Source organism: Podarcis tiliguerta (assembly GCF_965153285.1).
Source record: "Podarcis tiliguerta genome assembly, chromosome: 13".
NCBI classification, from domain to species: Eukaryota; Metazoa; Chordata; class Lepidosauria; order Squamata; family Lacertidae; genus Podarcis; species Podarcis tiliguerta.
The window spans coordinates 4,894,919-4,921,697 of NC_139546.1; the positions used below are offsets into that span (position 1 = coordinate 4,894,919).

The following is a 26,779-nucleotide window of genomic DNA, read 5'->3' on the forward strand; positions in this document are numbered from 1 at the left end:
CTGACATTTAAAGCCCTAAACAACCTCGGCCCTGAAGGAGCATCTCCACCTCCATCGTCCAGCCTGGACCCAGGTCCAGCTCTGAGGGCCTTCTATCCATTCCCTCATTGCGAGATGTGAGACTACAGGGACCCAGGCAGAGGGCCTTCTTGGTAGTGGTGTCCACCCAGTGGAATGCCTTCCCATCAGATGTCAAACACATAAACAACTACACAACTTTCTGAAGGCAGCCCTGTATTTTGAAGTTCTTAATGGTTGATGCTTTGCTGTTTTTATTCTGTTGGAAGCAGCTCAGAGTGGCTTCCAATTATTATTGCTGTTATTGTTATTTTCAAAACTGTCCCTCATTGATTCCTCTGTGAGGGAAATGAGAGAGGATGACTAGGTTATACTGCAACATCCCCAACCTTCGGCCCTACAACTCCCATGATCCCTAGCTAACAGGACCAGTGGAAATTGATGGGATGATGGGAATTGTAGTCCAAAACATCTGGAGGGCCAAAGGTTGGGGATGTCTGTTATACTGAATTGTGAAGTCAAGTTAGTGAGAGCTGCTGCAATCCTAACCCCACTTACCAGGAGGTAAGCTCTACTGAATCCAGTGAGGGTAACTTCTGAGTAGGCATGGTTGGGTTTGCAGGCATAGATGGCTTTGTGATGAACTTCATTAACCTTTGTCTTTAAGGTGTCTCGATGTTCTTTGCAGTTTTTGCAAATAGGGCTAGCCCTCTCGAAACACGTTAACTTTGAAAGAGAACATGCAAGGAAGGTAAATAAGGATTAGTAAATATGTTAATTGCTGAGATATAAACAGCTGTTGCGTGCTACATAAAGAAGTCCCATAATACACATATTTCCACATTGGCAGAGGATGAAACAGATCTAAGCCAAAAATGCAATGCTATTCTAAGCTGCATCAGCAGAAGTCTAGTGTCCAGACCAAGGGGAGTAATAGGTAAAGGTAAAGGTACCCCTGCCCGTACAGGCCAGTCTTGACAGACTCTAGGGTTGTGCGCCCATCTCACTCAAGAGGCCGGGGGCCAGCGCTGTCCGCAGACACTTCCGGGTCACGTGGCCAGCGTGACATCGCTGCTCTGGCGAGCCAGAGGCGCACACGGAAACGCCGTTTACCTTCCCGCTAGTAAGCGGTCCCTATTTATCTACTTGCACCCAGGAGTGCTTTCGAACTGCTAGGTTGGCAGGCACTGGGACCGAACAACAGGAGCGCACCCCGCCGCGGGGATTCGAACCGCCGACCTTTTGATCGGCAAGCCCTAGGTGCTGAGGCTTTTACCCACAGCGCCACCCGCGTCCCTAGGGGAGTAATAGTAAAACTCTATTTTGCCTTGATCAGACCACACTTGGAATCCCATGTCCAGTTCTGGGCACCAGAGTTTAAGAAGGATTTTGACAGCCTGGAATGTGTGCAGAGGAGGGTGACCAAGATGATCAAGGGTCTGGAAACCAAGCCTTATGAGGAATGGTTGAAGGAGTTGGTTATGTTTAGCCTGCAGATGGGGAGATATGATAGCCACCTTCAAATATCTGAAGGGCTGTCACATGGAAGAGGGAGCAAGCTTGTTTCCCCCCTGCTCCGGAGGGTAGGACTCAAACCAATGGATTCAAGTTACTCCTAATCCCACTGATTTTGAGGGGAAAATGAAACAACAAGCCTTTTAAAAATAATAATTAAAAAACCACCTCAAATTTACTAAACTGAAGTGCTTTGTCCAATCAGAAAGTGCTATATATTCAGTGTGTGGACTTGGAAGATGTATATAAGCAATACTTTCCCCTCTTTTTCTCCGTATCTTCCCTACAGTTCACATCCATCCAAATTATTATTATTAATTTCTTATCTCGTCCTCCTTCCCAAATGTGCCGTCAAATGATCCTTGGCTTCCCCCCCACCTCCAGCATTCATGATGTTTACAGCTACTTAAAATACACTTAAGAAGACTAATGTCAAAACAGACGTGAATTGTTTTGTATATTTCACACAACACTTACGATCGTTAAGCTTAAAGGCACAAAGACTAAATAATAGAAAATGCACACAAGGGAACGAAGGTGAACTGTAAGCTGTTCAAACCCTCCCCATGAAATCCATGTTCTGTTCACCTGTAGGAGAGGATCAGCAAGGTGTACGCTTAGTGCCACATGTTTGAGGTTATGACTGAATAGCTTGGCATGTCTGCATGGCTGTTACCTTCACTTTGAAAATATACTCCTCATTCTTCTTCTATTTGCAGGTCGATGCATTTAGTATCAGGGCAGAAGAAGCAAGCTCTTATTTTATTCCTGTAGTCACGAAGGTGCTAAGGTTCAAGTGAGATTAAAATGGGAAGCGGCACATGTTCGAGAGCATCTCCTCTGCTTCTAATCGGGGTTGGCACACCGTTCTTTGCTGCCTGTTGCTCTGACGTACGTAACACAGAAACAGAAAACAGAGTGAGGGGAAGAGAGCAGGAAGGAGAACAGAAATCTAGTCGTGTGCTTCACTGTGCGCTGGACTGTTTTTATTGTATTTGCATGGTTTTGCAGTGGTGCTGTGGGTTAAACCACAGGGCCTAGGGCTTGCCAATCAGGTCGGTGGTTCAAATCCCCGCAACGGGGTGAGCTCCCGTTGCTCGGTCCCTGCTCCTGCCAACCTAGCAGTTTGAAAGCACGTCAAAGTGCAAGTAGATAAATAGGTACCTCTATGGCAGGAAGGTAAACGGCGTTTCCGTGCGCTGCTCTGGTTCGCCAGAAGCAGCTTAGTCATGCTGGCCACATGACCCAGAAGCTGTATGCCGGCTCCCTTGGCCAATAAAGCAAGATGAGCGCCGCAACCCCAGAGTCAGCCACGACTGGACCTAATGGTCAGGGGTCCCTTTACCTTTAATAGCTGTGTGTGTGTGTGTGTGTGTAGTTTAAATCCAATCAATGTTTAATGGTTTTTTAATTGTTGTTTCCCGGTGATTTCAGCTGTTGTTATTTTTATCTGTAGGCCACCTTGAGTTCCTGTCAAGGGAAAAGGTGAGGTATAATAATAGTAATAGAAGAAGACACATTGCCATCTAAACTCACCCCCCATCCCTAATTCCCAGATCTAACACTACCTAGTTGGACCAATGTCAGATTCCAACATCTGATCACAGCTTCTTCTCAGTGAATACTCTCCATAGGATCTTAGCAACACTTCTTTCTCTTCCCGTTGGACACCTCATCTCTTCTTGTCCTGCCCAACTGCCCCGCCTCCCTACAGGTTAGCTGCTACCCGCCTCCCTGCACAACATTCCTGTCTCCTTGGCAACCGTTGCCTGGGACGATGCATGAAATCCTGGCCTCCTCCAGGTAAATCTTCCATAGTGGCATCACATATGCATTTGAATTTCCGGCACATTGTGTAGGGAAAGGTATGGCAATTTTTTTTTAGTAAATTGCTGTAAGGTTACAAATTTGCAGCGAGCTTTTATTGGGTTAGAGACAAAGTCATTCTTGTAAGTTTAAAAATAACGCCGCCACCCACATATGACTGAGCAGAGCTGAAATCTTGCAAATAGCAATGTGCTCTGTGTGGGGCTGCCTTTGAAAAGGGTTCGGAAACTTCAGAAAGTCCAGGATGCTACAGCCAGGCTACTTACTGGTATGGCTAATAAATAATAATAATTGGTAGGTAGCCATGTTGGTCTGACACAGTTGAAATAAAAATTAAAAATTGTCCAGTAGCACCTTATAGACCAAATAAGTTTGTTCTGGTATAAACTTTCATGTGCATGCCCACTTCTGTTTATGCCAGAACAAACTTAGTTGGTTTGTAACAGGGATGTCAAAACCTTTTTCAAAGAGGGCCAGATTTGATGAAGTGAGGGCCGACCAAAGTTGTTGAGCTTTTTATTGAAGTTATTGAGCTTTTTTAGGAATTTACCCCAGGAAATAAACTGCCACAGGGGCTGGATTAAACCAACAGGTGGGTCAGATTAAGCCCCCAAAACAGACTTTGTACATACCTGGTCTAGAAGGTGCTACTGGATAATTTTTGATTTTTATTTCGATAATAATAAGTGATTTATTTATACCCCACCTTTTCCCCTGGCAGGACCTCAAGACGGCTTACAGCTAAAATTAAGAACAGTTAAAACATTGGAGGGGGGCGGGGCGGGACAATGACAACTGAACATGGATAAAATTTTATATCTATCTACATTAAAACCATACAAATAATTACAATAAAAACAGCGCTGTACTCAGCCCTTTCATTAAATCAGCCAGTTCCCAAAATCCTGTTGGGAACAAGAAAGTCTTCAGACATGAGAGTATGTGCGTAGAGAGATGTGTTTTCTTTAAAATATGCAAGGTGCTTTTTATCTGGATTGTTTCAGCACTTAATATGGCTTATAAATTTCGCAGCATTTATCTATAATCATAGCTCCTCTTGTATGCAATCTTCCATCTCAGAACTTCCGCGTCTGAAGTATTAACACTGATTTTCCACCTCCAAGTGCCAACTTCAACTGCACTCATTTGAAAAGGTTGCTTAGCCCTGAAGCTAGACACACACACACACACACACACACACACACACACACCACTTCTTGTCACTTTGACTATCTTTAAAGAATTGGTGTACCACCAGTGTGTATAATTAAAGGACAGTATCAATAGTCTGTCCCGAAAAATATCAAACAAAGGAAAAGAACACTGGTGGGTAAATAGATGCAAACCGAATACTCACATAATTGCTCACTTGTAAACATGTGGCTTTCGGTGAAAGCCATGGAGAGTCTGGGACTCCTCTGCTTTTTATTTCAGCACCTCTCTCCTGACTAAATGTACGAAACAGGGCATTTGCCAGCACACCAGGAAGGCAGTCAGGACAACCAAATGTGGACAAATGGGTTATATTTCTTAAATATAACAACTTGAGGATCTGCAAAACCAATTAACTAGTTGGATTCAACCAATGTAATTGGATTCAATCAACTTAGGTCCAGGCAAGTGTTCGTTAATAGATGGAGGTACTGTATTTTTTGCTCTATAAGACGTTTTCCCTCCTAAAAAGTAAGGGGAAACGTGTGTGCATCTTATGGAGCGAATGCAGGCTGCACAGCTATCCCAGAAGCCAGAACAGCAAGAGGGATTGCTGCTTTCACTGTGCGGCGATCCCTCTTGCTGTTCTGGCTTCTGAGATTCAGAATATTTTTTTTCTTTTCCTCCTCCAAAAACTAGGTGCGTCTTGTGGTCTGATGCATCTTATAGAGCGAAAAATATGGTAATTTCTACCCCCATCACCTGAACAGGTTAACAGCTGCATTCTGGATACGCACAGCAAGGTTTCCCAAGATCCTCTGTCTCTGCTGCGTGGACCTTGGGTATGAGAGTCCAACAAGCACACCATGTGTCTGTCAGGTCACCATGGTGCCATTGTGTCTGTCAGGTCAAAGGGCACCCCCAGAACCCACAGGCCATTCCTGACCACAGTGACTAAGGTATGCCCACAACCCAACACTGCTTCAGGTAAGTGTTCTATTATTTCTGAAATCTTCTCACCTGCTCGGCCCACATGCCAATTAGCCAAATTGAAGGAACACCACTCCAAAAAACATCACCCAACAGTATGGAGTAGGTGAAAAAGAAGAAGACCCCAGTCAATTAGGGTTTCTCCCAAAAATCCTACTCAGACTGTGGAAAACAGGTGACTAGCCTGTAGGTACATACTGCGAAAGAGTGGGTGCTGAATAAAGAAGGAAGATTGTGGAGCAGAGCAAGCTTAAATAGCCTGTCACCACCTCTACCCATTGGGTGAAGTTGCCCATCAGGCCAACTCCTCTTCGTCCAGGGGAGGAGTTTGGAAAATTCATTTCCTTCAAGTTGGTGGGCATGGCATTCTTTGCGATGCAAAACTTTTTAAGCCACCTCCTTTTCATAATACAGTGGCACCTTAGGTTACATACACTTCAGGTTACATACGCTTTGGGTTACAGACTCTGTGAGCCCAGAAATAGTGCTTCAGGTTAAGAACTTTGCTTCAGGATGAGAACAGAAATCGTGCTCTGGCGGCGCAGAGGCAACGGGAGGCCCCATTAGCTAAAGTGGTGCTTCAGGTTAAGAACAGTTTCGGGTTAAGTACGGACCTCCGGAACGAATTAAGTACTTAACCTGAGGTACCACTGTATTTAGTGGGATGCGGGTGGCGCTGTGGGTAAAACCTCAGCGCCTAGGACTTGCCGATCGCATGGTCGGCAGTTCGAATCCCCGCGGCGGGGTGCGCGCCCGTCGTTCGGTCCCAGCGCCTGCCAACCTAGCAGTTCGAAAGCACCCCCGGGTGCAAGTAGATAAATAGGGACCGCTTACCAGCGGGAAGGTAAACGGCGTTCCGTGTGCTGTGCTGGCTCGCCAGATGCAGCTTGTCACGCTGGCCACGTGACCCGGAAGTGTCTGCGGACAGCGCTGGCTCCCGGCCTTTAGAGTGAGATGAGCGCACAACCCTAGAGTCTGGCAAGACTGGCCCGTACGGGCAGGGGTACCTTTACCTTTACCTTTTTACCACTGTATTTCCCCCCCTACCATTCTGAAAATGTTAACCCACCGTATACTTATTTAAAAAGTATAAGAAACCCTAAATAGTATTCTCAAAATATATTAAGGGTCTGGGTTTAAAACGCTTAAGTGTATGTTGGTGGGGGGGGGGCTTGAAATCACATGGACTGTAGCACAGAAGGAAACAGTACAAAAAGTGTGTTTAATCTTTATTTTCAATATGAAAACATGTGCTCTTAGTAGATGGAATTTACAAATTCAGTCAACAATGTTCAATAACGAATTATGCTTAACATATAACAGCTGAATTGTTGCACACAAGTTAAAAGTGCTAATAGTTCGTAATATTCACATAAAGACATGTCCACTATAATGTTCATAATGAACAGAAGATGAAGACAGGCTAGGCTTCAAAGAACTGTGAAACCAGTTCGGTGAGCCAAAAATACCTTTAGACTTTTCTTTCCTGCAGAGCACTAACTCCCCTTCCACCACCACACAGCAAACTGTTTTTGAAACTGAGGGAAGTCTTGGAAGCAGATTTATTCGTACAGCATAGGGATCAGCTACTCAAAGTGGGGAAATCAAACTAAGTGGGCTACTGCAAACCCACTGCATGAGTTTAAACAGCTATTTAGATCTCCTCCAAAGATCTAGACTTGCAACTAGTAAGATAGCCAAGACAGACTTATTGTGATGGTTTAAACAGCTCAGATAATTGGTAACAGATTACTATTACACATATTTGGATCGACTCAATTGAGTGGCATAGCGGGCCAGTGTCATGAACTACACTTGTCAGCCACCAACTGTAAAAGATGGTCTTCGGCATGTGTGTAATTTCTTCTCCACTGGGAATCAGTGACTGAACGATGAAAGCCTTAGTCCTTGTTTAAAGCAGGTTTGCTCCAAATATAAGAGTGAATTCAACTTTGTAGGAGTAACTCGTGATCCTAATTTTAGGAACCAAGAGGCCTAAGCACAAACTAATGCAACCATGTTACATGCGTTAGAACAAGTATTAAGTTTTCAAATATAAAACCGAGGAAGCATCATATAAGCACCTATACATTAAGAAGAAACATTGAGGGTCTTCTTGTGCTTACCACCAATGCAACAGGAGAGAAGGTCCAGCAGACTCGCAGTAATCCTGAGGTACACACAAGTGGGAATTGCAGGAAAATAAACTTAGGGGAGGAGAGAGACCCTGCAAACAGCCCCATAATAACCATGACACAGAATATTGAGGAAGGATAAAATAAAAGGGAATAGGGGGAATAGAATGAAATGGTTCCATCAAATTAGAAGTATTGTTTCTGAGAGACAGGGGGCAGGAAGGTGTGGGGGACTCCCTGGTCCTGAATGGGGTAACTGTGCCCCTAAAGCAGGCATGGCCAAACTTGGCCCTCCAGCTGTTTTGGGACTACAATTCCCATCATCCCTGACCACTGGTCCTGTTATCTAAGAATGATGGGAGTTGTAGTCCCAAAACAGCTGGAGGGCCAAGTTTGGCCATGCCTGCCCTAAAGGACCAGGGGTGCAGCTTGGGTGTCATTTTGGACTTACAGCTGTCCATGGAGGCACAGATTAGTTCTGCATCCAGAACGATTGTCTACCAGCTGCATCTGGTACGCAGGCTGAAACCCTACTTGCTTGTGCATTGTCTCACAAGGGTAGTACATGCTCTGGTTATCTCCCACTTGGACTCCTGCAATGCGCTGTATGTGGGGTTACCTTTGAAGGTGACTTGGAAACTACAACGAATCAAGAATACAGCAGCTAGACTGGTGACTGATGGCAGTCGCCAGGACCATATAACACCAGTCCTAAAGAATCTACACTAGCTCCCAATATGTTTCCGAGCACAATTCAAAGGGTTGGTGCTGACCTTTAAAACCCTAAATGAACTGAAAGAGAGTCTCCACCCCCATTGTTCAGCCCGGATACTGAGGTCCACTTCTGAAGGCCTTCTGGTAGTTCCCTCATTGCGAGATGTGAAGCTACAGGGACCCAGGTAGAGGGCCTTCTTGGTAGTGGCGCCCACCCTGTAGTAATACCTTCCCATCAAATGTCAAACAGATACTAACTACTATTTGACTTTTACAAACCATCTGTAGGCTTAGTTCAGTTACGTTTTTAATGGAAGACAGAGAAACGTAGATAAATGGTGTGCTGTTGTCTGGACAGGTCACTTAAATGTGCCCAGGGGTGGAAGAGAGCACTCCCCAGAGAGATCAATGAAACTGAAAGAATTCAGTGTAGGTGGGACCAAGCACAAGTGGGTCCACTCCATCTCAAAAATCCTTTAAATAATGGGGTGGGAAAAGGACTTACCATGCTCTGTGCTGACTGTTGAAGGCAGTAGGAGAGGACTGGGGCTGGTGGATGGAATAAGGTGGAATGGAGTAGCTGAAAGCCTGAACTTTCAACATGGTAACATTTAGTTGCAGGGTTCCATTTGTAATTACTGACTTCCAATAAGGTGGAAAAATTTGTTTCAGCCAGTGCTTATTTATAAATGAGTTCCCCACAACACACAAAGGAAAATAGTGAGGTGTGTGAAGTTGTAATAAAATGAAAATATTAACCAAGTTTTAAAAGTGGAAATGCTTGTACCTGCAGTATTTGATTTACTGGTGATTCCTGTTCATTTTAAGTAAATTATATTGGACGCAGTAGTAAGGGGTTGCAAATATAAACATGATTTGTTTCTAATTCTGGGTGTGTGCTCAGTGTAATGAGTGTTTGGTCTAAATATTCAGTGTTGAGGATGTGTTTTCAACAACTCAAATTTTGGTAAGGCAGCAAATTACTGAAACCTGGACCTCAAGGCTTGGTCTTGGCTTTCTTATCGTTTTTTGTTTAGAAGAAACAAACCTATGAGCACACATGTCTTGAGTACACATGTCATAGTAAGTAAACCAGGGTTAGTGTTTCGGTGCTCCTAAGAGTGGGGAGTAAAACAGGAGTGATTCAGCAGCATACACAAAGCACAATATTTATTCACAGTGAGCAGTGTTTTATGTACTTCCACGGCATGTGACTAGGACCAATGGCTCCTAATAAAACAAGGTTCAAGTTGGCAAAACTAAGCTGAAATGTAAACATTTGCCTGAAAGCTACCTGCCAAGAGTAGAGTAAAATTTCCCAAAGAACTTATTAATTTCTGTATTTTGGTAAAAGAAGGGTGCACGTATTTGCAACAAAAATATTTACATTCAGAAAAATGAATTCTACAAGTAAGTGTTTCAGCAAGGCTCAGTGGCAGAACACTAAACTATACAGTGGTACCTCGGGTTACATACGCTTCAGGTTACAGACTCCGTTAACCCAGAAATAGTGCTTCAGGTTAAGAACTTTGCTTCAGGATAAGAACAGAAATTGTGCTCCAGCAGCGCGGCGGCAGCAGGAGGCCCCACTAGCTAAAGTGGTGCTTCAGGTTAAGAACAGTTTCAGGTTAAATACGGACCTCCGGAATGAATTAAGTACGTAACCAGAGGTACCACTGTATGTTAGAATTAAGTGCAGAAGCCTCAGACTTATTGCTCTCCCCTCCTCATCAAAGCAATGCTCATGGAGGGAAAGGAAAATTGGTAGCTTCCACTTCCATTTTCAAATGTAGCTTCTTGTTATGTTCAAACATGGAACTGTGGCTTACTGTCTACCAGGGCTTCTCTTCAACCAGAGCTCACAGGAGCTCAGTTCCGGCACCTCTCAGGTGGGTACTATTGCCATTCTAAAAGAATAAGGCAGAAGTTCATGGCGAGCTCCGGCCCCTCTTTTTCTAGAAAAACAGCACTGCGGTTTGCTATGGTTTAGTGAAACCAGCAGGCATAATTACCGTATTTTTCGCCCTATAGGACGCACTTTTTCCCCTCCAAAAATGAAGGGGAAATCTGGGTGCGTCCTATGGGGCGAATGCAGGCTTCGCGGACCTCTCCGCAAACAGCAGGAGCGCTCCCGCTGCTGGCGGAGAGGTGCCTGCATGCTGAAGCCTGCGCGCGCTGAGCTCAGCGCGCCCAGGCTTCGCGGACCTCTCCGCTAGCAGCGGGAACGCTCCCGCTGCTGGCGGAGAGGTGCCTGCATGCGGAAGCCTGCGCGCGCTGAGCTCAGCGCGCCCAGGCTTCGCGGACCTCTCCGCTAGCAGCGGGAACGCTCCCGCTGCTGGCGGAGACGTGCCTGCATGCCGAAGCCTGCGCGCGCTGAGCTCAGCGCGCCCAGGCTTCGCGGACCTCTCCGCTAGCAGCGGGAGCGCTCCCGCTGCTGGCGGAGACGTGCCTGCATGCCGAAGCCTGCGCGCGCTGAGCTCAGCGCGCCCAGGCTTCGCGGACCTCTCCGCTAGCAGCGGGAACGCTCCTGCTGCTGGCGGAGAGGTGCCTGCATGCGGAAGCCTGCGCGCGCTGAGCTCAGCGCGCCCAGGCTTCGCGGACCTCTCCGCTAGCAGCGGGAACGCTCCCGCTGCTGGCGGAGAGGTGCCTGCATGCGGAAGCCTGCGCGCGCTGAGCTCAGCGCGCCCAGGCTTCGCGGACCTCTCCGCTAGCAGCGGGAGCCAGCACTGGGCTCCCACGGCTTGCAGAGAGCTGCCTGTTTAGGGGCTGGGGTCGGGGGAAGCTCGGGCTTCCCCAACCCCGCGCCTGGGGGGGAAATAATTTTTTTCCTTTATTTCCCCCCCAAAAAACTAGGTGCGCCTTATGGGACGGTGCGTCCTATAGGGCGAAAAATACGGTACTAGTCACAAATTGGCTTGTCCCAATGAAGGGGTGGGAGTGCATTAGCCAAAGGCTCATGTATGTAACACTAATCTGTGGCTAAACATTGCATGCAAAAAAGCAGATGCATAACAAACTGAGGTTTATATTTTAAACTTATGCAATTCTGCGTGGTATGAATGGAATTTTCCTGTGCCCTTTGGAGAAAAAGAAATTATAATTATATACTCTGTTAAATCTGGATATTATAACCTCCTGGTATCTGGAATGGATTAGAAAAAGCAGAAATATTGCAGTGTGTCTGAACCATGAAAAGTCCTAACAGCACAGAGAATTTTTGACTCCATGAAATCCTTCTCCTTCCCCTCATTTTTTAAAGGTGAAACATAAACTGAGATTACCAACCACCTTTCATCTTGCTGCATTCTGACATGTGTCTGTCAGTATTTTAGGACTATGATAATACAATAAAACTTCAAACTATCAGGCACAAGCTGTTCAAAATACAAACATAGTGTTTTTTCCCCTTACAGTTTGCAGTTACAGTGGTGCCTCGCAAGACAAAAAGAATCCATTCCGTGAGTCTCTTCGTCTAGCGTTTTTTTCGTCTTGCGAAGCAAGCCCATTAGCGGATTAGCGCTATTAGCGGCTATTAAAGGCTTAAGGGATTAGCGGATTAGCTGCTAAAAGGCTATTAGCAGCTTAGTGCCTTAGAAAAAGGGGGTGGGGAGCGGAAAAAAAACCCAGGAATCGCAAGACATTTTCGTCTTGCGGAGCAAGCCCATAGCAAATTCGTCCTGCGAAGCACCTCCAAAATGGAAAACCCTTTCGTCTAGCGGGTTTTCCATCTTGCGAGGCATTCGTCTTGCGGGGCACCACTGTATCTTCCATAAATATTACAGCAAGATGCAAATGTTGAGCAATTTTATTCCCCACTAATTTCTCTGGCTCAAATTTAAACATATACTTCCTTTTCCGTTCAAATTAATCGGTCTTAGATATGCTTACCTCTGTTGGATCAAACTTTGCAAACAACACATGATAGGTAACAGTAGTTGATGCACCTCAGTTTAGCATTCAAAACTGACCATGAAATGCTTTTTATGTATAATCCAAAACTGCTACAATTAGTCAGAAGCAGCAGCAGAAAGCTGCATTAAACTGTTTTGAGCTTCCCAGAAAGAAGTACTACATTTTCACATATTTAAGTAGCTATATTCAAAATAGCATTTTTCCTATGAAATAATTTGTTTTATCTGCCACTAGCGTTCAACATTTTTTCAGTGGTGGAAATGTGATTAACTTCACTGGTCTAATTTTAAAGGTGACGATTAAGAGTTAAATGTTTGCCAGGTAGCAGGGCGGTGTCACTTAAGGCCACTTCCTATATTTAAATTTTAATATAGCCATAGAAAGGAGTGCTCATACCTGCTAATCACTTCTGTATCTGACATTGCAACATAAAATCTATGTCTTTGCGGGGTGGGATGAATTCACCACCCAGGGTGAATAAATGAGGTAGCCTTTTCGGATTGCCAATGACCCTAGAATATGATCAGCCATGCTAACCGCTGGTAACAAGTAAGTGACGGTGGAAAAGTACATTAAATGTGTAAAATAAATTGCCAAATATACGTAATGTCCAATTTGGGGCTTTAAGTTTTGCACCTCTGACCTAATTTGGTGGTGTAAGGCGGGTCAAATTAACTGGAAAAGATGCTTAATGTATTAAAGTACAGTGGTGCCTCACAAGACGAAATTAATTCGTTCTGCGAGTCTCTTCGTCTAGCGGTTTTTTCATCTTGCGAAGCAACCCTATTAGCGGCTTAGCGGATTAGCGCTAGTAGCGGTTTAGCGGCTATTAAAGGCTTAGCGGATTAGCTGCTAAAAGGCTATTAGCGGTTTAGCGGCTTAGAAAAAGGGGGTGGGGAGCGAAAAAAAATCTCAAGACTCGCAAGACATTTTCGTCTTGCGAAGCAAGCCCATAGGGAAATTCATCCTGCGAAGCGCATCGAAAAACGGAAAACCCTTTCGTCTAGCGGGTTTTCCGTCTTGCGAGGCATTCGTCTTGCGGGGCACCACTGTAATTTTTGAGAGCGTCACTGAACAAAAATGGAACATATAGTAGGTGTCTTTTTCCTGCTGATGGGGGGCATGCCCACAGCCATTTCCCTAAACCATGCACTGCAATTTTGTGACTAGCATCTGCAGCAAATGTGCACACTGGCCCCAGATGGTAAGAACCACCCCATTTTTAGACTCCACTGCCCATAGACTAAATGGGAAGCTGTCTATGCAAGAAAATAGGTAAATATGCTGAAAGGCAGTGGCCATATATCAGTGTGAACTTCCTTACCCTGAGTAGTCAGGAATAAACTTTCCCCATGTTAGCATTCCAGGCTTGGGAGTGATTTGTTGGAGCTTTTCTGCAATTAACATGGCAGTAACCTTCCAAGCTGACTTCATCAGATGAGTTCCCCATTAGAGAAAAGATGCTCAGAGCTCCAGCTAATTAATATAGCACACGACAGAATTACGTTCTTGTGCTGCAATCATTTGCACACTTAATCTAGATTAAGCCACTGAATACAGTGGGACTTACTTCTGAGTAGACAGCTATAGGATTGAACTTCTAAACATTTTTTTTACCGCTAAGCACAGTTAATTGCAAAAAAGTATAGATTCAGTCCTATATAACCATACCAATTCCTTCCAGATGAGGATTACACTCACTGGCCTGTTTGTCCTCTAAGATGAGGTTTTTCTATTTGGATTTCTGTAGAAAATGATTACAATGCAAACATATGGTTGCTGACTATATATAAAAAAAATCAACCTTCAAAGAGGGGGAGTGATTACTAAATCATTTAGCATTCTAATTCACTTAACTACGGTCATTTTTGGTCATTCAACATCTGTTTTTAATATAAGTTGTATTCAAAAGTTTTTAAAAGGACATTAAAACAATGACTTTTTTGGAGAAGAAAAAAATTACTGTCACATTTCAAACCAAATTGCAGGAGTCAAAAGACCTATTTTTGCATTTCTTCACTTACTATGTGCAGAGTCTTATATGATTAGTTTAAATGATTAGACCTATATCCAATAAAGATCACATAAGAAAAAGCAAAATAGAAACAATGTTCTCCTGGATCTAATCAAAGTGAGTACAAAAGTTAAATTGTAATAATCACTCTTTCTTTTAAGCATAATAACACAGAGATTCTGCCTCTTACATAGTACCTGCTTCACCACAGTTTCAGTAACATAGTAAACAAAGCAACATTTGACATTTCTTATAAATTAAAACACTGAAGTGCTACTCTCAACAAATATACAAAAATAATATCAATCCATCTGCCCAATTCCTCATTCCAGGGGAACATCTGAATGTCAATCATCATTATAGACATCTCCTGCAAATGGAAGGTGCACCTGACTTCCTGTGACATTGGGGAGACGTGAAAGGTCAGGAAGGGTCTGAATCCGTGACTTGAGTTCTTTCCGTACCTGAGAGACTCTGGCTAACTTGCGCTTGTATTCCTGAAAGACAAGAAGAACTTGAGAGACTCTCTTCCACACTTATCCCATTCACTACTTGTTCTCAAACAGTTCTAAACAACGCAATTTCCCCCTCTTAACTACTTCACAGCCAGTGTGCAGACTCATATAGGCTGCCTGTCAAACCTTCCAGGGCTTCTCTTAGTTGTTCACCTTCTGTCCTCAGGTACAGACTGTCTTTTCCTCACGCAAAAAAAAAAAAAGCAACATTTTTTTTCAGGATAGGGTGGATTTTTATGCTCTCACAGTGATTTTCTAGACTGGTCTTGCATTATATCAGTGGTGGCCAAACTTGGCCCTCCAGCTGTTTTGGGACTACAACTCCCATCATCCCTAGCTAAAAGGACCAGTGGTCAGGGATGATGGGAGTTGTAGTCCCAAAACAGCTGGAGGGCCACGTTTGGCCACCACTGCATTATATGAAAAGTCAGCCATTACGGAGGCAATGGGTTTCTTTGTTGACCCTGTACTTGTGTCTTTCGCATCAACCTGGCATGCAGAAATTAAGCAAGTGAAACTGCATAGCACAAGTGAGAGAAAAATACCACTTTCTGACATTTCTCATCAAGAAAGATAACGACAAACAACAGGAACTGTAAAAAGGTGGAGTGTTACCTCAATGTGGCTTTTAATAATTTAAAAAAATGATCTGCATATAAAAATGCTTTGTAAAAGCTTAGAAATTGGGTTAAAATACACACCAACTCTTTGAGAAGTAGGGATAGGTGAAGCTGTCTATTTCTTTTTGGGGGGAGGGGTGAAATATAAGAATTTTTAAAAAGTTTTTCATAATACTATAAGATATAAAAGCCTAATCTAAAAAACAAAAAAATGCTAAAAAATGCAAATAGACTAAGTAGAATACAGTCCTCTCGTTTTATTTAATTGAAAGTTCAAAAAGTACATAATTATATGCGCACTAAACATTAAGAGACGTAAATAAAAGAGAAAGAAAAAGAGAAACACAACCTGTGTAGAAGGGAAAATAAAGCGGGGAAGGGGAAAACCCAAAACTGTATACTTTACAAGGTTGTTATTGTACTTCACCAGATTGTGTCCTATTACAGTATTTGTAAGAATGGATTCCAAATTTCATTGAATTTGTCCATGGCAAGTCTAAGTTTATATGCAAATTGTTCATATGTTGCAAGTCTGTATAAGTCTTCAATCCAATCATAGAAGGGAGCCACATTTTTATTTTTCCAATTCATCAGTATCAGTCTTTTTGCTGTGGTGAGGGCATGGAGAGCCCACCTGGAATACAGAGTCCTTTCTTAAAGGGAGTTCTTGACCCTTGTTGTTGTTGTTCAGTCGTTTAGTGGTGTCCGACTCTTCATGACCCCATGGACCAGAGCACGCCAGGCACTTCTGTCTTCCACTGCCTCCCGCAGTTTGGTCAAACTCATGCTGGTAGCTTCGACAGCACTATCCAACCATCTCGTCCTCTGTCGTCCCCTTTTCCTTGTGCCCTCCATATTTCTCAACATCAGGGTCTTTTCCAGGGAGTCTTCTCTTCTCATGAGGTGGCCAAAGTATTGGAGCCTCAGCTTCACGATCTGTCCTTCCAGTGAGCACCCAGGGCTGATTTCCTTCAGAATGGATAGGTTTGATCTTCTTGCAGTCCATGGGACTCTCAAGAGTCTGCTCCAGCACCAGAATTCAAAAGCGTCAATTCTTCGGCGATCAGCCTTCTTTATGGTCCAGCTCTCACTTCCATACATCACTACTGGGAAAACCATAGCTTTTACTATACGGACCTTTGTTGGCAAGGTGATGTCTCTACTTTTTAAGACGCTGTCTAGGTTTGTCATTGCTTTTCTCTCAAGAAGCAGGCGTCTTTTAATTTCGTGGCGGCTGTCACCATCTGCAGTGATCATGGAGCCCAAGAACGTAAAATCTCTCACTGCCTCCATTTCTTCCCCTTCGATTTGCCAGGAGGTGATGGGCCCAGTGGCCATGATCTTCGTTTTTTTGATGTTGAGCTTCAGACCATATTTTGCGCTCTCCTCTTTTACCCTCATTAAAAGGTTCTTTAATTCCTCCTCACTTTCTGCCATCAAGGTTGTGTCATCTGCATATCTGAGGTTGTTGGTATTTCTTCCGGCAATCTTAATTCCGGCTTGGGATTCATCCAGCCCAGCCTTTCGCATGATGAATTCTGCATATAAGTTAAATAAGCAGGGAGACAATATACAGCCTTGTCGTACTCCTTTCCCAATTTTGAACCAATCAGTTGTTACCACCCACAGAAGGATCTTTCCTTTCTCCTTCCAGCCTCTCACCCTGGGAGACCAACATTTCCCTGCCTTTTACCCAGGGTCTTCCCTTAACCATCTACCACATGCTTGGCTATACAATCCCTGGACATTAATAAAGGCCCAGAGCAGAAGGATACCAAAGAAAATACAAGAAAATGAAGAAGTGATAGAAAGGGAGGGAGGGAGAAAAGGGCAGGAGAAAGAAGCAAGTTGAAAGAAAAGAAAAATAAAAGGACTTCCAATTTTCTATCTGCTAGCTGCATAAAAAAAAGAAGAAGACATTCAGTCCAAGATAAAATCAGTCTTCTCTACTTTCTGTTAAATAATGCTTCTTTTCAGTTGAAGTCTCTCAAAAACATTTCATTTCTTTTCCCCACGAAAAGTCCAAGAGGGGGTCCTGAACTATTATTATTGGTGGAGGTAAATATCAACCATGTCTTTTCTTTAAAATCCACTTTCCCTCCATAATTCTCACCACATGCCTCCATATTCATTAATAGTAAATTCTTCCTTCCATGCCCATATTAAAATCTCTCCACTGCGATCACATATTGGAATCATATTCCATAATTCTTTTCTTGTTATATATCCTTTAATTCATGCCCAGTTCTGTATATTCAAATTTCATCTCTTGTTGTGTTTCCATCTCCTACTGCATTTATTCTGATCTGCTCCTCCAGGGCATTTCTGGTAGCTGATAGTAGCATAAATTTATAGCATCATTCTCTGAATTTGCTCCAAATAGTATGCAGAATACTTTCTTTCTTCCAGAACTTTCTCAAAGCTTTTCCCCTCTCAATTCCATCAATACCAAATTCCATCTCTCCATTTATGATTTTATCTTTCTCTTCTCCTCCAAACCCATGTATAAGTGGCATTTTCATTTCACCATCTGCTTTCTCCAATTTTGCTGATTCATCATCCAGTCCTGTCAGCTTTTCATCAATTTAGTCTGAAATCTCTAGGTAAGCTCATTCCATTTTTCATTTCTTATCTCTATAATTCATTTTTTGCCCCCCCCCCTTTCATCTAATGTTGATCTGATCATTTTAAATTGTTCAGCCATCAACTGTCGAACAATACCAACAGTCAATGGGAGTTCCAAAAGTACCTGTGCATACTGGATACTTTTGATGCTACTGATGTTATTAACAACTCAGTTCCCAAGTGCAGACAGAAGAAAGTGGCTTTGATCAGAGCATTTGAGATTGTTCCCTTGACCACTCTTATTTCCAGAGTGATTTAATAGCCAGTGTCTGGCTACTATAAATCACCATCTTGTGTTAGTGGAGAGCTGACAGAAAGACAATCTGCAATTTCCTCTCCTGGAAATGGATCTGTCTATTCCCTAATGGCACAATTCAAGATCTGATAAAGATTCTCCAGCATTGACAATTCGGACTGAGGCTGATGGGAGCTGCCATCCACAAATATATGAACAGCACCAGGCTGGCTATCTCTGGCACAGACCTTGAAATAACAAGGTATAGCTATTGGGTATGGATTTTCTTTGCATCCTTCATAGCAGATTTATATGTATGTGGAGCCTGATGCAGGCCTGAATATATGTGTCACTTGTCCTTGCCTCTGCCAGCACATCCTCACTGTGCAAAAACCTGTGCAACTTTTAAAGGGGCAGGAATCCTCCTAGGCCCTTCACCTTCCAACTTATCTTTTTATGCTTATATTTTGAAAATTAGTGAAGTAAATAGAAGGTTTAAGTAGAATAAGTAGCACAGTAAGTGTCCTAATTTTCTTACTATATAATAAAATTGTAAGGCTGCCATGCTGTCGTTCATAGCCAATAGGCAGCCACGGCAACTGCAGCGTCATAACTGAAGAGCAGGCAGGTGAGCAAGTGAGCAGAGTGGGTGCTAGGTGGCCCAGGTGAGCGTGGAAGGGTTGGGTGAACTGTGAGGAAATAGGCAAGGGGGTGGGTGAGGTGTAAGACAGCAGGGATTAGTCAGGTGTAAAGGAAGGAGAGTATGGTCAGGTTTTGGGAGAAGGAAGGTGGCAAAGGGTAGACTGGGAGGTGGGGTTGTTGAGCAAAATAAGCAGGAGTGACAGCCCCAAGTAAATTCAAAAGCAGATTTACTATGTGGAATTCCAAATTAGCAATCTGGAATTTATTTTGTAATTTGGGACTATGTCATACTGAAGCATTACTGAAGTGAAGCAGGCATCGGCCTACTCAGTGCCTGGAGTGGATACCACTTGGCTCTCCACCCAAGATGCTCCAATGTTCTTTTCTTTTTAAAGAAAGAAGATATAAGTGGTCAGTACTGGTTTTGTCTATTTTGAAAACTGACATGGGTATAGGACACTGCCTTATATTGACTGAAACAACTGATGCAATGATGTCTACGGCAGCTCTCCATGGCTTCAAGTGGAGGTCTTTCCCAGTCTTGTTACATAGGAACCTTTTAACTGGAAATGCTGAGAACCCCACCATCCTTCTCCACACAAAGCATGTACTTTTTTCCCACAGAGCTATGGCCTCTCCCCTGAATATGACATTTTATACAAATCATTTTTTTTTAGAACAAATATTGCATTATGCTTAGAATTATTTCAACGGTGTCCACGATCTGCACAGGTTGGAATGATCTGGAAGGACTTTATGATGGACAGTGTTATGTTTATGGTTGCTCTGACAAATATCTACTAACAAGAGGAATGCAAAAGTAATCAAACTCCAACTTAATGCCTTATGAACTAATCTCATATTACATTTCAGTCTGGAAGCTATTTTCTCCAGGACAATTTTATATAACAAGGAATCGTCTCTGCAGTAACTGGGTTGTAGACTGCACACTATGTGCTACATCTTTTTATTTATACAAACTCTGCAATAATCCAACTGTCTTTCTGCTTTGTTGGATGGTGTCTCAGTTGAGAAGCCCTTTAGACAATACTTGGCTTACAACTAGGCAACTATTTAACTAGGCTTCCAAAGAAAGCCATGCTACTTGCCATTGAAAAAAATCATTAGTATATTCTCTCACTCCATTTATGTCCTGACATCTGTGGCTGGCAGATCACATGGATATTTCACTATACATAATGCTTAGAATAAATTTGTATCACTGTACAGTAGTACCTCTGGATGCGAACGGGATCCGTTCCGGAGCCCCGCTCGCATCCTGAATAGAACGTAAGACGCGTCTGTGCGTGTCGTGTTTTGCCTTTTCCGCTCATGCGCGTGACGTCATTTCGAGTGTCTGCACATGCGGCGAAACCCGGAAGTAATGCACTCCGTTACTTCCGAGTCGCCACAGAGTGTAACTTGAAAATGCTCAACCTGAAGCACATTTAACCCGGGGTATGACTGTATAGGAACAAATGTCCCTTTTTCATTGTACTGGTCCAACCCAGCAATTTTTTGCTCTCCAATATTTACCTTAAGTAGAATGTGTTTAAGTGCTATCTTAATCTAATGAGCATAAATTTCTATTTTTAAAAATTAAGAAGAACCCTGCTGGATCAGAAGGCCTATCTAGTTCAGCACCCTTTTCTTCCAGGAGCTAACAATGAGTATGGAAAGCCCACAAGCAAGACAGGAGCATAATACTACTCTTCTACTCACAATGCCCAACAATTGGTATTTATAAGCCCACTTCAGTGGCTAACAAAAGCAGTGAAAAAATGCATATAAAGCAAAGAAATACAGTACAAAATACTTGTAATCCTAGCAGAATTTATATCGGCAGAGAAGTTACAAACTAAACCAGAGGGGAAAAGAGGTGGACATGGAGCGTGTGTGTGTCAGGTGGACAGTCTGAAGGAGAGTTCAATAATCTGGCTGTGACAATAGAAAAGGTCAGTCCTCAGTACCCAAGTTAGTCTCTAAAGGCATGATCAGTAGCATGTGCATTTGTGCAGACTAAAGAAAGAGCAACTGTGTACATGTGGAAGGGGTCCTTTATATATGTCATATATATGTCCGTGTCATATAGAGCATTAAAGGATAATATCAGCACTTTGAATTGGTTCCAGAAGCAAACATGAAGCCAGTAGACATTTGTTTTAGCTGTTGCTACAACAGGTTCTGTTTGAAACTCTTACAGTTACATTTTATTCCCAGTTGAAGCTTCTGAACACAGTTCTAAGGCAGCCCCGCAAAGTGGCCTGGTTCACACATAATGCTAATCCATGATTTATTAAACCATAGCTTAGTGCTATGTGCAAACCCAACCCAGCAATTTAACTATGGTTTAATAACTATGGTTAAAGGTTGCTCATTAACCACATTCATAGTTGGTTTTTTAAACACTAGAGAACTTTGACCGTAGTTTAGTGCTGTATGTGAACTCACACTCCTCCATAGCTGTGGCTTCAGGAGCTGTCATTGCCCCAAAGCCAGAGCTGCGAGTGAAGAAGAGTAAACAAATTCAAACTGCAGAGATAACAGCAGGAAGAGAAACTATTCTATGACATAACATAGTACCCTCCAGTTTTTGCTTTCACCAACTTTTCACTCATTTGGTCAAAAGTCACAGGTGAAAACTGGATGTTGATCCAAATGCTCACCCTGTGTCCATCCACAATGCAACATTCCATGTGTTGAGCATTTGAATGCACATCCTCATGTACATTCTGGGAAAACTAGTTGCAAATCGATATGTTTTTATGCACGGCTAGAGCTGCATCGGGACCTTTGTGTACAATGATTAACTGGTGGTTTGGTTAACTTGTATAATCACTTAATAGGTCACAAAGAACAGAGTGAGCCAATGTGGTGTAGTACTTAGAATATTGTACCCAGGAGACCAAAGTTTGAATCTCCATTTAGCTATGAAACTCACTGGGTGACTTTGGGACAATCACTGTCTCTCAGCCTAACCTACCTCACAGGTCACTATGAGGATAAAACAGGGAGAGGGAGAACCATGTACATCTTCTTGAGCTACTTGGAGTATGGGTGGGACATAAACATAGCAAATGAACAATGGCTGTGCATAAGATGCTAGAGGCTGTTCAGCCAACCACATCCTCTCAACCTTTGTCCTGTTTAGATCCAGCCGGAGGGGATTAACCAGGTGATTCCAATGTGTGGTGAATACAACTGTGCAAGAAGGGAGGGTGCCTGCAATCCTCATGGAGGCTACAGTTTGCCTGCTCCCCAAGAAACCCAAGTGTTTGACAATCATCACTTGGTTGCAAGAATTCCTTTTTAAGGGTAAGTGCTCTAGAGCAGCCTTTCTCAACCTGTGGGTCCCCAGATGTTGTTGAACTACAACTCCCATCACCCCTAGCTAGCAAGGCCAGAGCTCAGGGATGATGGGAGTTGTAGTCCAATAACATTTGGGGACCCACAGGTTGAGAACCGCTGCTCTAGAGGGTGGTAGCTCTTCTTTTGGATGGAACCAATTATCTGGATTCATTCCAGGTTGGGAACCAGATCAGCTCTGGTTGTCCTGATGGAAGTCCTTTATTGGGAGGGTTGAAGAGAGTGACCTTGCTGGTTTTGTGGTGGTTCCATTTCTACCTGCAGGGCCATTTCCCAGAAAATAGCATTGGGAGACTGTACCTCAGCTCTATGGCAGTTATGCTGCGGGGTGCCTGGTCCCATTCTGTCCATAGTGCTGTTTAATATCTCTTTGAAGCTACTAGGAGTGCTCATTAGATCTGGAGTGAGATATCACCAAGATGCTGATACAGGGGCATATCTAGGGGCTGGACAGGCTGACTCCCTGCTAAGGGCGAAGGCCCAGGAGAGGGCACAAAAATTATGCCTCTCCACTCTGACTCAGCTCCTCTGAGGGGGGAGCATGTCAATACAGCTCCTTCAGTTTCATTAGTCAGGAGACACTGTCTGGGTTCTGGTCAGTGGTTCGACACAGTGGTGAGTTGGATGAGAGCCTATAAGCTCTGGCTGAATCCTGATAAGTACTGTGAGCATTCCCAGGTTTGGAAATTGGGAATATTGCCTGTTCAGAACTGGGCCACCCTCCCTCTCATAGAACAGGAACATAGCTTGGGGGTCCTCCTGGATTCAGCATTTTATGGGAGGCACAAGTAGCTTTCTTGGTGAGAAGAACCTTACACTAGTTTCAGTTAGTGCCGCAACTGTTACTGCCCCTGTTTGTTACTGATAGTTTGTCCCATGCACTAACAACCCTAGTTCTGGACGATTGCAATGCACTCTGCATGGTGCAGAACACGTTAGCCTGCTAGAAACTGCACTGGCTACTGCTGCTACTGATTCAGCTTCAAGGTGCTTGTATTGACATTAAAACCGCTAAACATCTTAGGACATAGAAACCTGGCAGAAAACCTGCATCCCATATAGTTCTGCTTGTGCTTTAAAGATCTGTAGAGGATATCCCTCTGGTGGTGCCCAAAATTCAGTATGCAGTGACATGGAAGAGGGCACCTGCAGTGCAAGCACCCCAATTGTGCAACCCCCTTCCTAGAAGGCCGGTGCTAAGGTTTTAGTTTTCTGTGCCAGCTAAAGACCTATTTATTTACTCAGGCCTCTGGGCGATTTGCTGTCCACTCAGTTGGATGTGATGAAATTTCACTGATGTTTCTTAATTTGCTTTTACTACGCTTGTTTTTAATGCTTTATGGTTGAAACCCACTGTGGGATGCCTTTTTGGTAGCGAAGAGCAGGCCGTACAGTACATATTTTAAATACTTTTAGAGTGGGGCTGTGGCAGTGCAGATGTTGTTGTGGTCCAATTGCCACCATCTTTGGCTATTGGTTGTGCTAGCTGGGACTAATGAGAGTTGGGAGTCCAACATCAGGAAAGCATTCTTTTACAGACCAATCTAAAATATTTCGAAAGCTTTAGAAATCAACTCAAAGAGCTAAATTACATTGGCTCTCACCTAGCATTTTAATGACAACTAATGAAGATCACCCCCTCACACACACTTCTAAAATCTTCAAGCAACGGCAGACAAACTGGAACAGGATAAAAGTATTGAAAGACGCTGCATTCACAGAATCTGGCTTCTGAAGCCATATTTCGGTGTTCAAACCAGCACTTCTTACATTTTGCTGCAATGAAGTTTACTATCCTGGTTTGTTTCTTGGAAGACCTCCACTGACTACATGTGGCAGCTTGAAAGACTGCTGCCTCTTTGACTCAGCTAGGCTTGAATAGACAGGGTAGAATAATTTAATCATTTCTACAAATCTAGAAGTGGTGGGCATAAATGCCATTCTGGCAACCACTGAGATCAGCAAGGTGCTCAACAACAATGCAGCTCTTGCTAGGCTCCGCCAACCCACCACAAGTGGCTTCAGGGACAGGATCTGAGTGGTTGCCATGTGCAGGGTACATTTTTTGATCCTGTTGTTGGGAAGAGGTCATGATTCCATAAGTACAGGTGGGGTGGCCTAGTAAAGGGAAGGCCAATAGCTGTAGAAAGCATGGCATGAGGGGGAGCTTGTGCTAGGATACTAAACTGTTGTTGCTAAGAAACCACATGGAGGAAAGGCTCAGGATGCTACAGCCTTCAGGGAAGAAAGCAGAACAGTCCTGATCAAAACCAAAAGCTGCTTTCCAAGAAGAGCTACAATTTGCAATTTCGTTATAGTACTGAATTGACCGACAGCCCATGGAAAAGGAAATCCAGGAACTCCTATCCCTTACCTGACAATGCTTCCTTTTTTCTCTTCACCCTGACACATTTTAATAGTTACACCAGAGTCCAGAGGTGGATTTTAAATTTTATTTACTCTAGAAAGAGCCTTCAACAGTCTATCCTTGCGGGGGTCTCTCAGGCCACCTGTAAGGAGGCCACAAACCACCCACCAATCATAAATCTGGAACACTCAGCATGTACAATTTACTGAGACTGTAATGTATTTGTTTTGTGACAAAATTCATAGTATTTTTAAAGCAGGAGTGGGCAACGTGTGTCACTCCAGATGTTGTTGCATTCCCAGCAGCCCCAGTCAGCTTGGTCAGGGAATGATGACAGAGTTCAACAGCATCTGAAGGCCCACTGCTTTCTTATACATTTTAAGGGCCTGAGTGGAAAATGTTGGGGGAAATGGCATTAGTCAAAAATAGGATTGCGGTCAACACCCAAATACCAGAAATGTGTTGCCATCATGGAGATAAATGCCAGTACTATTATTCAGGGGGTGCTCTTTTATGCTTATTTAATTTATTGGTAAACATTCTATAAGATGCTCAAGATTGTATATAGTACTAATAACACAAAAGATAAATATGCAATGGGCTATTTGGTCTTTTGGGAAGAAATTTATTCTAGCAACATCCTATCAGCTTTGATCCTCTGGTCGTTTAAAATAATAATAATAATTCTTTGCTATATTTTGAAAGAACTTAAATATATGTCTATCTCAGAGCCAGAAATTTGGGTATCCGTGCATTAACCCCTTGTATAGAGGTGCCAGCTAGGAATTTACTAGTGAGCTGTATCTAGTATTATACCCTGAGGTGCTTATGGAGAAGAGCAAACCAAGCATGCAACTTGTCACTCTATTACGAAGCAAGAAGTAATGACAACTCCTGGATGAGCACATGGGTAACAAACAAATGCAATGCTATGACAGTTCCACATCCAGGGCACACATGCTTCCCCCTCTACTTTAGGGTCAATAGCCCTTCAATGGTGCACATGAGGTCATGGCATGTATACAACTGCCTCCATGCTAGGATTCACTACCGCAAGATAATCACCAACTTGGGTCAGCTTTAGAAGAGGATTAGCCTTATTCTCCATGACTTTGCGTATCAGTAGCTACTGCTCATGATGGTTATGTAAAACGTCCAGTATCAAAGGCAATATGGCTGGAGATCACATGCAGAAGCGGGCTAGGGCACTCGTATCCTGCTTATGGGATTCCAACAGGAATATAGTAATCCACTGTGAGCACAGACTGCTACACTACATGGACCTTTGGATTGATCCAGCAGGGGGCTTATTATGCGCTCAGGTTTATGCCATGTCTTATCATCTGGGGCTCTAGAGAAAAAACAAGCAGGATAAACCTCCTAGTAGCACAATAAAACTATTATCACATTTGCAAAACTAAGCAGGGTCCAGAATGGTTTCAAATTGGATGGGGGACTGTGTGTTGAGATTTCTGCATTGCAGGGGGCTGCACTAGATTACACTCTACAATTCTATGATGCTATAAAATTGGCACCATATCATGCTCCACAGACAGCACTCGCCTTTTTGGCTTAAGGGTCATCAGCCCCATTCCAGAGTGCCCCTGGTGGAGCATGGCAGACTGACTGCAGTCACTTTGAGCACCCGTCGCCCTCAAAGGAGGCAGTGTTGTAGCAGCGGACTGAAGACTTCCCCACTCTGGTCCGCCCCGCAACTTGCCCAAGAGGGCAGTTCAAATTTGTGGATAGTAGGCTATAGGGCAATTCATAGCGGCCAGCCAGGGGATGGTACAAGGCCTTTTGCCCACAAGGGGGCAAAAGGGATAACCATGATGAGCTACTGAAGGAATGAGTTTCTGTGCAATCAGTTTGAAACTGACCCCAAATCCCCATTTTTCCTCCTCCAAGGGAGCATTTCTAAAATGCTCTAACTTGAGCTCTTGAGCCAAAACCCAGCTGTATAAACAAGTGCTCAAAGCCCTCTCCCTTATCAGTCCGTGACGGCAATGAGTGGCCTTGGCAGTTCCAGTAGAGCAGGGATGACGCGTCTGGGTCTTATCTTACATCCTGACCACAAAGATGCACAGACCTCCTTGTCAAGTCTGACAAGAGACCCAGGAACGGCGCCAGG

The 26,779-nt window shown here is 43.6% G+C and overlaps 1 protein-coding gene and 1 long non-coding RNA gene across 2 annotated transcripts in view; both read right to left on the minus strand.

Moving 5' to 3' along the window:
* Positions 1-506: 506 nt before the first annotated feature.
* On the minus strand, positions 507-3,213 carry LOC310661715. Its single transcript, XR_014504095.1, has 3 exons — positions 3,102-3,213; positions 2,210-2,419; positions 507-744 (listed from the first exon to the last, which is right to left on the minus strand). It is a non-coding gene; the product is annotated as an uncharacterized lncRNA (long non-coding RNA).
* A 10,915-nt stretch (positions 3,214-14,128) lies between these two features.
* RPRD1A (regulation of nuclear pre-mRNA domain containing 1A) overlaps positions 14,129-26,779 on the minus strand; it is a 35,305-nt gene continuing 22,654 nt past the window's right edge. The window contains exon 7 of the mRNA XM_083407860.1: positions 14,129-14,774. Within this exon, the coding sequence (XP_083263986.1) occupies positions 14,625-14,774 (150 nt within the window). The 3' untranslated portion in view covers positions 14,129-14,624. The remainder of the gene's footprint in view (positions 14,775-26,779) is intronic.